This window comes from Fistularia commersonii, chromosome 8 (assembly GCF_037954325.1).
Source record: "Fistularia commersonii isolate RoL2024-O1a breed Wild chromosome 8, RoL_Fcom_v1.0, whole genome shotgun sequence".
Classification (NCBI taxonomy): Eukaryota; Metazoa; Chordata; class Actinopteri; order Syngnathiformes; family Fistulariidae; genus Fistularia; species Fistularia commersonii.
In genome coordinates, this window is record NC_141291.1 from 12,780,975 (window position 1) to 12,794,697 (window position 13,723).

Consider the following 13,723-nt stretch of genomic DNA (forward strand, 5'->3'; position numbering starts at 1 on the left):
GTATCTGCCACACTTAAAGGGATTCACCCAAGAGACCAATCATAGGGATCCATCAGTGCCTGTTGATTCTGGGATACAGATTCTTGTGTTATTTCATCCATTTTTCTCATAAACTAGAATAACACTGCTTATTTTAGGTAGATAGATATTCGGTGTGCCCACACTTGGGTCCTCTGAGGCCATGACAGGTTGGCTTTTCCATGATGAAACAACGATGAGCAGTAGACGGCTTCTGGAGTGGGCGATCAGGGCACAAAGCAAGGTTTTGTTGTTGTTGTTGTTGGTGGTGGTGGTGTTTTTTCTTTTTTTTTTCCTCTAACAGCAGGATGAGATCTGGAGCTGGCAGTGATATGGCACCCATACCTCGAGCACATTTAGAACAGCATGCATTCTCACTTGCTTTGCGACATCACACACACAAACACGCGCCAACACTCATTCTACATCACGTCAGTGTGGATTTTGCCTACAGTCTATCTACCTATCAGGACACGCAAGAAGTAAGAGATGAAATTTATGCAAGACATTTGCATGTTAACAAAAACAAATAATTTTCATGACTTACATCAGGGTTGTGTTGTGCATCAGAGATTAACTATCCTGAATGAGTAAGATTACCTCAAAAACAACACACACACACACACACACACACACACACATGCATAATTACTGATGAAGCCACGATGATGAGGAGGCAGGCATCACTTGCCTCCATCATCTCACTTCAGAGAGGTGTGCCCACTCTGTTATGGTAATGAACTGGAAGTACGAACAAAAGCACACAGCTTTATGAGTCCAACAATAAGGAGCTTAAAAATGAAAATACATATCAATCATTTCAGCCGAAGCACTCAAAATATTTGTCCCTGAAATGGAACTCTTCATCAGTGTGCATTGTTCTGATGCATTTCTGTTCAATCAGCCTATCCTCAGGGAGTGAAAAAGAAAAAAAATGGAATACAACCTTCATAAATTATAGCAACTTGCTTAGAGTTAAACAACATTACCACTGATTAATGATGTTGTCAATTCCAAAACAATAATCAGCATGACATTTTTATGCTGCTAAGATTTGAAGTCAAAGGTGCGATGTGCTTAATTTAGTGGATTAATTTGGTCCTTTCAAACTGTTGTTTTTACGGCAGCCAAATCTGTTGCCTACTTACATTTTCCCAAAGGAAAACAAAGTTCCACACTAAACACTGACTAACACTTCTGAAATATGATTTGCCATTTCTTGACCCCTGCTGTCAATCATTTGGGAATTAACAAAATTTTTTCATTGCTTATTTTATTAAGTCTTATTTACTCATTGTTCACATTTAATTTTAATTTCACGCCGAATGGGTGAAAGTTGACCGCTTCCCTCGCAGCTCTGATCTGTTTCTCTCCCGAGGAGCTCGCAGCAGGACGGCCGTCCGTGCCTCTGTCCTAAATCCCCCCCCCCCCCCCCCCCCCCCCCCCAATCGCCCCCCTGATGCTCAAAGGAACCCCTCATAATAAAGAAATAAATAAACTGGAACTCTTGCTCGACCACTCTCCTCTGTCCCCCCCTCCAGCCAGCAAGTGCAACAGTACTCACCCCTAGTTTCTTACTCCGAATCCTCACGTATCCTTGTTTGACTATGTCGTTGAAGTTGGAAGCCATGGTGTGGGGAAGCGGAGAGCAGTCTTCAGAAAGGAGCGGGGTCAATCTAAACGCGGGTACCGTTTTTCTGTTTCGAAATTAACGAATTGTTTTACTCGAGGCTAGGAAGCTTAAACATCCGGCGGGAGGAACGCGATCGGCGGGCAGCCGGCTCCTGTGTCGGTGTTCGGGGCTGCCCGGCTTCAGTGGCGCGATCCATCCGAGAGAGCGGGAGATACCATTCGTCAGCTGATTCACAGCCGGCGAGGAGCGCAGGAGCGCAGAGGAGAGGAGAGGCGCGCTTCCTGGACCACACCATCCTAAACCCGGGGGGTGTGTGTGTGGAGGGGGGGGGGGGGGACTTCATCAACTCACACTTGGAATAATAGCTTTTATGTTTTACACTCTGTTACACTCTGTTATACTTTTACTTGGATAAATTGGTCCTTAGGTTGTTAAGTCTTTTATGCCAGAGGTTTTCAATCTTTACATTGTGCATAATAATAAAGGTCACCTCTATTATCCCCTAACTAAGTAGCAAAGATAGACAATAGTTTGCCAAGCCTGGCTAATAGAATAGAAAACTCTTCAACAGCTGACACTCATTCTTCTTTTTTTTTTTTTTTTTATGCACTTTACAGGTAGCACAGTTAGTGCTGTGCTCATCTGCACATGTAATTACTGCCCATTTAAACTGCTCTCATCCACTTTGTGAGTTACACATCAAGCTGCACTCAAATGTCTAATCTGCACTGCCAAAACTGTTCATATTTATAATTATGGCTACACTATCATTATTTTTTATCGAGACATATCTAAATGCACTGCAGACACTAGGTATTACACATTTATACATGGTGCATGTGACAATAAACGCTTTGAATCTCAAATCTTCTTCCTTCTAGGATAAGGCTTTGTAATTCAATATACAACAAGCAGGATGATCTGAGGGGGTTATGTGCTTCTGTTGTGCACAAAAGCACAGCACGGGTTAGTGCATCACCTGTGCTCCTGCATAGGACACACACATAAGCACCTGGGCTCTCAGGTGTTAAAATACAGTGAAGTTCTTTGTGCAGAAGCAAAGGATGTTGGAAAGAACCTCCTGTCTGTCTCCCTGACATGTCACAATGTCGAATGAATGCAGGTGAGATGCATTGAAATGTTCATACATTCTTAAAAGCACTCATCTTTGGTGCACGTTTACCGTTTGGGCATCCAAAACATTTTTTGGATGTGTTCCTCACAAAACATGTCAGCAATTTTAGCCAACCTCCGGCCCAATCCAATATTGGATTTTTCATTGCATCTGCTGAAACACGACTGATAACAGAGAACATGTGATGTGGACTCTAATGCGTTCATTTTCAAGGAATAGAGTGATAACTCATCATGCAGTGAAACCAGATCATAACTTTCAGCAGCATCTCACTGAGTCATGTAACATAGAGGACAGTGAATTTATAATTACCTTCTAGTCTGTGAAACCCTTCATTAATTCATGGGTATATTTTGGGTGCCACTGGGTGTGTGCTATTTTGGAGGCAACAGTGACGCAGGTGTTTGGACAAATTGTTGACCACTTTTACCGGAAAGTATAAGTGACTCTCTTTATGTTTATGAACAATGTGCATTAAACACATGACTAGGGCCATGTAAATTGTAAACCCCCCCCCCCCCAAAAAAAAACAAAAAACACAACACATATTCACACCCATACCCACGCATGGACACTTGTTGAACTGTCTTTGTTTGGTATGGAGGGGTGGGGGGTGATCCCCTGGTCTTTGTGTGTTTAAAAAAATGTGATTAAAAATGTGATTTCACAGTAGGGAAGCATATTGATATGGGTTAAGGCATAGGTCCTGCTCTTCATTACAAAAAAAATGCAGTCTCCTTAACTCTTGCAGCACCAAATAGGGACTTAAGTTAGTAACAGCAAGCACGACATAAATATCACCACAAAACCCACCCTGCTGGACATGGCATATTTGATTCAACCTCAATTGCTTGTCCCCGACATATTTCCACTGGTAAACTCTTCAAGCAATACTTAATTGGGAGGGCTGATTTAATTCTTTTAATCACCAATAAACAATGCTTACATGATATGCCTCGATGTTTTTTTTTCTGCTCATGCAATCACATGGTAGAGCTGTAAAATTTCAATGCCGTTTAATCATGACAATTTCATAATGTCTCCTTTGTGTGTACTTTGTTGCGCAGATACTGTGTTGTGTGTAAGACCAGAAAAGGGGGTGGAAAATAGGAAGTGCCTTGGATTTGTCTGGACCTACATAGTGAAAAACATCAGGTATATACCTGATGTTTTTCCCAGCCCCATATGCTACCCAAAGGCCTTTCATGTCAAGCTCTGACATTTGACCAATGGCTTAGACCAACACATCTGTGTCCGCAATGTGCGAGGGGGCTCTCATGGGTAAGTGCTGTTGTAACTTGATGTCATAGATTTTCAACCTCCTACTTGAAAAAATATCAAATGATGCTTTAACTTTCCCTTCCTTACTGCAAGTGATTACTTACAACTCCCACAAAGTGCTGCACTGTTACCAAGGTGATAGCAGAGTAACAGTTTATCAAAACAGAATGCAGCACCAAGAAGTATCAGCTGAAAGCATTGCCCCCCCCAGTCATTTCAAATTTGCATATTCTAAAACTGAGCTATTTGAAATAATAACAATTGATGTCTAGCAGCCATTTCTTAACACAAAAAGGTGTTCTGTTATGACTAAATTAGCAATTGTCAGTTAATTAATTTTACTGTTTCAGGTTAAAAAAAGCAATAAATGGGAAAATCATTCAAGTCAGATTCATCAGATTGAAATCATTTTGGCTAAACAAGCTGAACCGTCTGGTGAAACAGCTGTCAAGGTGACAGTATTAAAAAATAATTAAATTATCATTGTATCAGATGTCTCCAACCTTTAAAAGGGATTTTAAATTTCCCCATTATGATTCTGTTCAGGTTGCTCAAAAATATATCTTTTTTTTTTTTAGGGGAGAGAGAGAGAGAGAGAGAGAGAGAGAGAGAGAGAGAGAGAGAGAGAGAGAGAGAGACAGAGAAAGAAAAGAAAAAAAATTGTGTGATTATTATATTTTTAATCAATAGATGACAGCAAACCACTGGGCAGGCTTGTATGACACATGATGACCAAGTGGGTGTGTGCAAGGCCGGACTCTCCTCCATTGGTGATCAGCTTCAGGTGAGTGTAATCAGTTGAGTGAGAGCAGTTGTGTGGATGAAGCGTGGGCGCCATGCAAAGGCACCTGGGTCCCTGTGAATGAACCTGCACTTAAGTGCTCCAGGTAAAGCATAATGTTTTTTAGGATTTTATTTGATTTGCTTTGTTGTTAACTGAGGGTGGTAGCCAAAATTAGATAGTTTGGAAAGTACTTTATTGCTCTAAATACTTATTTTCATGTATCCTTCTGGAAGATGTCCTCTGAAGAACATATTAGGTTGTAAAGGAGCAGTATTCTATTTTACGGAGGAGTTCATATGTAGTTGTATACCATCCAAATGTTGATGCTCACAGTAATGAGATCACCCTGGTGCACCATCTGGCATTGTTGTAGTTAAGTCCCTGTGTTTTGACTCTAAACCAAGTCTCAATTCCCTGAGTAAGAATCCTAGTCAAATCCATGTCACCAAATGAAATATATTTTCAATATAGTCCTCCATGTACATAGCAGGTGCTGTGGGATGAGGTTGTCTTTATTAAGATTGCATGCAGCTGTGGCCTTTGAGGTAACTTACTAAGTAAATTCAAAGTATTTGGTAAATGCAATTGTGTTTTCGCTTGGTCATTGGAAGTGTTTAAGAGTAGCTCCAGATACACAGTGGAGAATGTGGCGAAGAAAATGCATTAAAACTTCCAAACACCATTGCTGCAATCATCAGGGTTTTTTTTTTTTTTTTGAGAATATCCTCAAGAATGGAACTCAATCAATACATTTGGTGCTTCACTGTGCACCCACAAATTAGGAACTGCAGAAAACAGCTTGTCCGTAACCACTAATGAGTGAGCTTGAGGTTTCAGCTCAAATGTTATGATTGGCTGAATATAACCGCGCTGTCACAAGTTCCATTTGCCCAGAAAAAGTTACCCATTCCCTTGCCACAATGAAATAAAAATTAAAATATATCACTGTCTACGATAGGAATGTGCAATCATAACAATGTAACATCTCAGTGTGACAGCAATGCCTTTGTTCAATTTTTGTTGATTGCTATGTCTGCAAAAGCTTCAATTGGTACTGTCCCTGGTTATGGCTGTGAGAGAAAATGGATCACGGTGAGGAACACATAAAAACAATGGCAACAAAGTCAAGATTAATAGTCGACGTACAGTGCTATGATGATGCAATGCATGTAGAAAAGTTCATAGTGTTAAAAAAAAATAATAGACTAGCAGATGCAACTCAAATTAACTGGAGAAAGGGAAGCACAATATGGTCATATACTTGGACTTCCCTGGACATTTAAATTTATTTTTCAATCTAAAGAATGTAATTCATTATCACTATATGATTAATAAACATTTCAGAATTGTTTTACAATAGCTAATATTGTGATAAATGTGTATGACTGATTCATACTTAAGTGCTTGAAAACAAGATATTTGTCTGGACTTGAGTACTGGTTTCTAAAAATGAGAAATATCAGAGGGGGACCTGTGCCAAAGGAAAACATGAATTTAACATCAAAATACAGTGGTATAAAAACAGATCTCTTAAGGACTGCATAGAACGGATAACAGAGAGTAAGTTATATATTGATATAAACAGAGCGACAACACATCTATTTTACATGAATGACACGACAACAACGTTCCCTGATAATAGTGTCATCACTTTCATTGAGTAGTTGCCATGGCTTCTGTAAAGTTCACAAATGAAACCAAAAAAAGGTTATTTAAAGCTTTGCTTTTGTTTTATCTAAACACATTCCTGAAACAATGGCAACTTCCCACAACAAATATGTGGGTCAATGCAATTGCAATTGGCCTATGACTGGAATTGTAGCCTCAGTGCACTTGCTGTCTTCTCAACAGGTAGCCAGTTAAGATATTCTCAGTCACTATATTTAGCAGCAGAGACCGCAAGCAAATGTTACACATTTTGCACATGCTGTATCATTTTGGTTATCAACTCTCTGAATATGAACAGATTTCCTTTATTTTTCACTAGTCTTTGAAGAATGACATACAGGGCTAGATTGCCAACATGAGCAATGTGCTTTCCATGATTTGGCCACTTGAAAGTGATGTGGTTTGATTTGTTGAATATTAAAAGTGAATAGTCTAGTGGGCTATTAAATGATCAAATAAATTGTAACAAAACCATCCTCCACAAAGCACATAACCACTACTGAACAGCTTGTATCGACCGCAGACAATGAAATCCTTCATTTTAGACAGCAGACAGCTGATGTATGGTGTCACGAGATCCTCTTGTTTCACACACTCCAATTCGAAATTACAGATTTTTGCAGGTTAGTTCAAGGATTCAAAGTATTTATTGTCATATGTACAGTCCATAAACATGTTTCCCTGCACAATAGAATTATGTTAATACTGGAAAACCGTTTCCCCTGTGGAAAAGAGGACACAAATGCTCTGGCACATCATGTCATTTGTAACACTGCACAGTTATCCTATTCCTTATTGAAATTTATTTATTTACAAGGTTTTTTTTATCATTTTTTTATTTTTTTTCTCTCTTTTCAGGGGTTTTGCTCAGTGCCGCACACGCTGATACTGCTTTCAGAGCAGCCATTCTGCTATGTGTCAGTGTTTGGGTACAGAGGTAAAACTTAATGTGTGTTCTCATGCATGCATGCGTGTGTGTGTATGTGTGTACTATATTCACTGGGGCACAAAGCAGCAAGTTGCCATACTTCAAACAAACATCTTGTCTTTGATACTCTTCATATCTCTCTGGAAGTGTCCTCAAATTTCAGACTCGTCTCAGCTGTCTTTTTTTTCCAAAATCCCCTCTTCACAATGGCCCCGTTCCATTCTCCTCATCCTCTGTCTAAGAAAATAATGTTGACGGTAGCAATGGGTCTTCATTGCATTAAACATTGTTCTTGTGAGGGTTGGCAGCGTCCGACTTGCTTTGGTTTTAGTAACTGCCAGCCTTTTTCATACACCAAAATCCAGTGAGGATTCTGCAGATCAGGTGAGCAGACAATGTAAAGCTCTGTGGAAGCCAGGCGTACAGGCCAACATATGGCCTTGACATACATGACTGGCTGCCAACAAGGTCAGATGTGGAGAGTCTAAATCAAGAGCAGTGAGACCTTTGGCAAGGTCATAAGTAAAATATCCAATGCCCGCTTGGCTGTGTACGTGAAGTCTTGTCCAGTTTTGCAACCTATCAGGGGCTACATTTAAAACAATTGCTATTTTCCCCATCAAATACATCATACATTCACCCTTTTAAAGAGTAATACCAGAAAGCACTGAGCCTTCTGTAAAACTGACCTGGCTTTTCATTTTTTACCTTCAGTTATACCTGAAGTGAAGATCGATTGAAGGTTTGAGGAAAGTATCGAAATTGCGTTTTCAATGAAGGTTTACATTGTCTGAGTGCTACTGTGCAAATGCTCAGCTTAAACAGCTAAATAATTAAAACACTAAAGAGATAAGCTGGGAGAATAAATGGAAGGAGGAGAGGGTGCAAGAGAAAGATGCATCTCCAAGCTTAGTAATTTGCCAGGTAAGCAGTTTACATGTGGGTGGAGGAGAGAAAAAGAGATCACACAGGCAGAGTTATGGTAATGTTCTGCTCTGGGTTCCTGTACGCAAGCATTTTACAGCAACCCATATCAGCCTGATATGTTAATAGGCACAATGGGATTTGGGTTTGATTAAATGTCAATGCCTGGAGGAGAAAAGCTCATGTGGAGAGGAAAAAAGAAATCCTCATTTTTCTCAGAATAAGAAATGTGGGCTACTCTGGCATTAGCAGGTCCTTGGCAGGCAAGGAGGACATTGGTTAGTTGCGCAGTATAGGACAGTTAAGGTTGTATGAGGTCCCAAAGGATCTGGTCATGACATGTTTGTGATTTACTCCATAACAGAGAGTTAATGTGGTTTGAGGGCCTTTCTGTCCTTCTACAGAGGTTGAATCATAAGGGTGGGCAATTTGAGAAGGTCCTTTATACTACTTGCAATTACAGATAAGGAGAGTCTTCTAGTTGAGCTTATAAGCCTATTACAAGTATTTCTCACACTACAAAATGAACCAAAAAAATATCAGGAGAGCTGAGGATAAGATTTAATTTGGAGGTGAATGTTCGGTTGGGCCAATTAATTCGGAAAGTCATTTTACCTGATACACCTTCAATGGTCGTCCCTTTTAGATGTGCATTCACAAATATTTTTTTAGCCATAAATGAGTCAAGCAACGAAATAATGTTATTGCTGAAGTTGCAAAGAAGGTTTAGAGATAGAGATGTAACGAATGTAAAAAAGAAAGGAATTGTTGTACCTCTGGTGGTATGACCAAGTCTTTATGTTTTAAATTGCAGTCCATCTCACGTCACTGTGGAGTTGAACTCTGGGCTGGATCTCTCAAGAATTGGTGCTGCTGCTGTAGCGTTTCTCATAGAAACAGCTGGGGGAGGCTGAATCCACAGTTCAACACATTCATCTCCTCTGTGAAGACGAGTAAATAGGTGCTGTTACCCCGTCCCATAAGAATGATGGGATGCCTGTTTTTCTGTTCCACCTATTTTTTTGTACCACACAGCTCATTTGGACCCAAGCGATGGAATATATAAACGTCTTTTTATTTGAAGAAGTGACTGATCCTTGGTCACTGAATGGACCACTCATGTGACATTTTTATTCATCTTCACACGATGAAGATGATAAATGCACATAAGTTCATTTTCACTTTTGTTAAATTAATTCAAGCCAAGTCTTTTGAAGTAATTCTTTTATTCAATAGCCTTCACAATCTTTGAGTTTGACATCAGCATTTTGTCAGATGTTAGATATTAGATTCTTTTATGTAGTATTACAACACCATTCATATTTCAAGCCAAGGTTTAGGGGTTGCAAGAGTTTTTTCTCGCTTCATTAGGTTCCCCTTTCTCTGTAAAAACTGCTTAATTATTCATTCATCAAATGCTTTGTCTCTGAATAATCGCAAGCTCTCCTCATCAAAAAGGGGAATAAAAAAAAGAATCTGAGACCGACAAGCGTGACTAATAGTTATGCCCTGTAGAGGGCAATATTGTCTGCAGCGTAAGAGGTAATTATTTGAAGTGGCTTTTAAATGTCCTCATGTTTCTTTAGTGTGATAACTAGACCATTATACTTGCTGTATACTCGTGTGAGGTACTGAATGAGAGCAACATATGAGCTGCAAAAGACATTGTTGTTTTTAATCCAAAGCATTCCAAACCAAGAGTAGAATTTGAGGTCAAGATGTTGATTTTAGATCCAAGTTATTTACAATTTGAATAATGTCTTTGTGTATCAAGCCCAATTGTGCCAGTTTTGTTTCCCTTTAAGAGGCAGGTAAAATCTTTGGTCAAGGTAAACTAAGTAGACATCTCTCGACATTTGAGTGGAGGAAGCCACACCCAAGGATTAGCAAGTAATCTTTGCATTCTGATTTATAGATGACAGGCTTTGGCGATTAGCTAGATTAATATACTGTAGATAATAGTAATATGGTAAGATAATCCAGTCAGAAGCCTCCTTGGCAGTTATGCTCCAGGTGAGCACTCTGGCGTCGAGACCACAGGATTAATGCCCAAGCCAAAAAAAATCACCTGATCCAAATCAGCTATCAGTTTTTAATTGGCGTCAGAGGGTGTTCTTTCTATTCGAATGCCACTAAGACAAAGCTGGGTACCACCTCTAAAAGTCCACTGGAGATTGAGAGGTTACTGAGCACCAACAAAGATTTGGCTGTCCATTAACAAAATATTGGCAGTGTGATGGTGCAGTGGATAGTGCTACTGCTTACTGGCAAAAAGGTTTCTTGTTTGTTTCCTATTTGGGGGCTTCCTGGGTAGAATTTTCATGTTCTCCCTGTGTCCTCACGGGTTTTCCTCTGGTTTCTCCTGCTCCCCCCACAGTCTAGAAACATTAGGTGAATTGACCAGACGTGCGAATGATCCCATGTGAACGAGACAGTGACTAGTTGTATTTCTGTATGTGTGGCCCTGTGATTGACAAACATGAGATGAATCCCACCTCTCACAGAACAAAAGCCAGAATTAGCTGCAGTGCTCCTGCAACCCTGACTGCAGAATAAGCAGTATAGCTAATGAGTGAATGAATGAATAATGTATTTTCAAGGTAACAGCAGTGAATTACTTTTCTGTATGGGGAAAAGTTGCATCTCTTCATAGATGTGTTGTCTTCAGAGAAGTCTCTTAGGATGTAAATACTACTCATTTCATTTGTAGATGATTTATAGTCTTTATAGTTATACTTCTGTAGCTCAGAATTTTTGTGTTCAGTAAGTATCACAAGTTTTCAGTGAGCTAAATGTACATGGCCTACAAAAGAAAAGACCCAGCATCCATTGCATCTCTTACCACCCAAAATTATTTTCAAAAGTGATCGTTGATGGAAGAAAGGTGTGCATGACTGCTTTAAGAGCGGCAGAGCTACTCACCTCTAAAACAATGTGAATCACATTTTCAATTCGTACCTATTTCACTCTGACAACACAAACTATCAAATTTCACCGCCAGCAGCCAAGATACTAGACATTGCTTGTAGGTAAGCTCCACCGATCACAGTTGTTGGTAGTGCACATGTAGATTGTGGGTAACATTGTAATAAATAAAACATGTTTTGTCTCAAAACAAGGTTGATATAATTCAATCCTTTGACCTGTACTGGTGCAGATCCCATTGCTTTTAAATTTTTAATGCTTGTGGAATGACCAAATTGTGTTTAAGACTTCATGGCTTATAATAAAAATGCAGATGTAGTGATTTTGCCTTTTAGAGTCACAAATTGTAGTTATTGTTGAGCTTAATTTGGGTATCCATTCCTCAAGTTAACGTCTTTGATTATAAAACTTCCCAGAAGAGCTTTAAACCCCATCTGGCAAGCACTGATTGATTTTCTTCACGCCTCCTTTGCCTAACATCTTCAGACTCACACTTCAAGTATAATTATGTGGGCAGTAGAAACGATACAGGAATAATACAGGGATGATTTCTTGATCTCTACTCACCTGCCATACCTTCAAGGTGTGTGTATGGGGCAGAGAGATTTAGAAATAGGTATCTAAAAGAAAGTCTTCCATGCAAAGAGTTCAGCAGGTACTGGTAACATAGATTGCCCCAATGTTATTATGCAGACCGTTTTGACGTTATGTTGTTTCAATGACAACGTTTTCAAAGACACTAAAATCGCAGCACCCGGATAATGTGGCTCTGGTATAGCACCCTCGAAGGTTGTCAAACATCTGCAATAAATTATATTGTTATTCCAGATAAATTTGCTCATGGTGAACTATTGTCTGAAAACACTGGATCTAGGCAACTGCTGTTTTATTTTGACTATAATATATTTTGGTCATTGTAGTGGTACTTGAGTGATACCAGATTGATTTGATATTTCCATTAATCAAGTGCCTCGGCTGTCTCAAGCTATATAAATGGCAGCGCTAATTACACTCTAAAAATGTTGTCGTTTTAGCTTGAAATGTAATTCAGGTGTTATGATAAATAAAAAAAATTCAAAACACTTAGCCAGGATATTTTCATCTGTCTTTCCACTCAGAGTCTGGTCCTTCAAAGCTCTGTATTAGTGTCCATAACATGCTTCTCATTTAAGAGATTCTTTACAAATACACCATATGTCCAAAAGTATTCACTCACCTATCCAAATAATTGGAATCAGGTGTTCCAATCACTCCCATGGCCACAGATGTATAAAATCAAGCACCTAGGCATGCAGACTGTTTTTTTTACAAACATTTATGAAAGAATAGGTCACTCTCAGGAGTTCAGTGAATTCCAGTATGGAACTGTGATAGGATGACACCTGTGCAACAAATCCAGTGATGAAAGTTCCTCGCTCCTGAATATTCCACAGTCAACTGTCAGCATCATAAGGTGTTTGGGAACGACAGCAACTCAGCCACAAAGTGGTTGGCCACGTAAACTGACGGAGCAGGGTCTTTCAGGAGCTGGGCTTGGCCCCTTAGTTCCAGTGAAAGGAACTCCGAAAGCTTCAACATACCAAGACATTTTGGACAATTTCATACCCCCAACTTTGAGAGAACAGTTTTGAGCTGGTCCCTTCTTTTTCCAACATGACTGTGCACAAAGCAAGGTCCATAAAGACATGGATGACAGAGTCTGGTGTGGATGAAGTTGACTGGTCTGCACAATGTGCTGACCTCAACCCAATAGAACACCTTTGGGATGAATTAGAGTGGAGACTGAGAGCCAGGCTGTCTAGTGCAACTTCAGTGTGTGACATCACAAATGTGCTTCCAGAAGAATGGTCAAAACACACTCCTAAACCTTGTGGACAGCCTCCCTAGAAGAGCTGAAACTGTTATAGCTGCAAAGGGTGAACCAAAGTCATATTGAACCCTATGGATTAGGAATTAGATGTCACTTAAGTTCATATGCGAGTCAAGTCGGGTGAGCGAATACTTTTGGTCATATAGTGTGTATCAGGTGTATTTGTAACTATTAGTACATTTCCTGTGGTCCATTAAGAGTAATAATAAAATACAATGATGAAGTATTAACATCAAAAATGACGTTCTCCGGCATGTCAGTTGAAAGGACAAAGCCACTCAATCACATCTGAGTTAACCTTGATGCTTCATGGCAGTGAGAAGCTGCTTCCTGAGATAGCATTTTACCAATTTCAAACACACCACTTGAGTGGTGCGTGTTATTGGCTTCCTTATTTAATCTGACAAATTTAATATAAAACAGGTAATGCTTGTGCTTTTCTCAATGGTTGTGGCTTGTGGGCTTTCTTTGGGATTGGCAGAAGCATATGACTCCGCTGCTCACCATCCAGGTTGGGACAAAGGTACTCTTTGACTCCGAACGCCTGCTTCTCAACA

At 39.7% G+C, this 13,723-nt stretch overlaps 1 protein-coding gene across 1 annotated transcript in view; it reads right to left on the minus strand.

Annotated features, from left to right (window-relative positions):
- The window catches only part of dok6 (docking protein 6), a 52,427-nt gene extending 50,507 nt beyond the window's left edge, over window positions 1–1,920 (minus strand). Inside the window, exon 1 of the mRNA XM_086151230.1 lies at window positions 1,583–1,920. Within this exon, the coding sequence (XP_086007356.1) occupies window positions 1,583–1,648 (66 nt within the window). The 5' untranslated portion in view covers window positions 1,649–1,920. The remainder of the gene's footprint in view (window positions 1–1,582) is intronic.
- Between the last annotated feature and the right edge of the window lie 11,803 nt (window positions 1,921–13,723).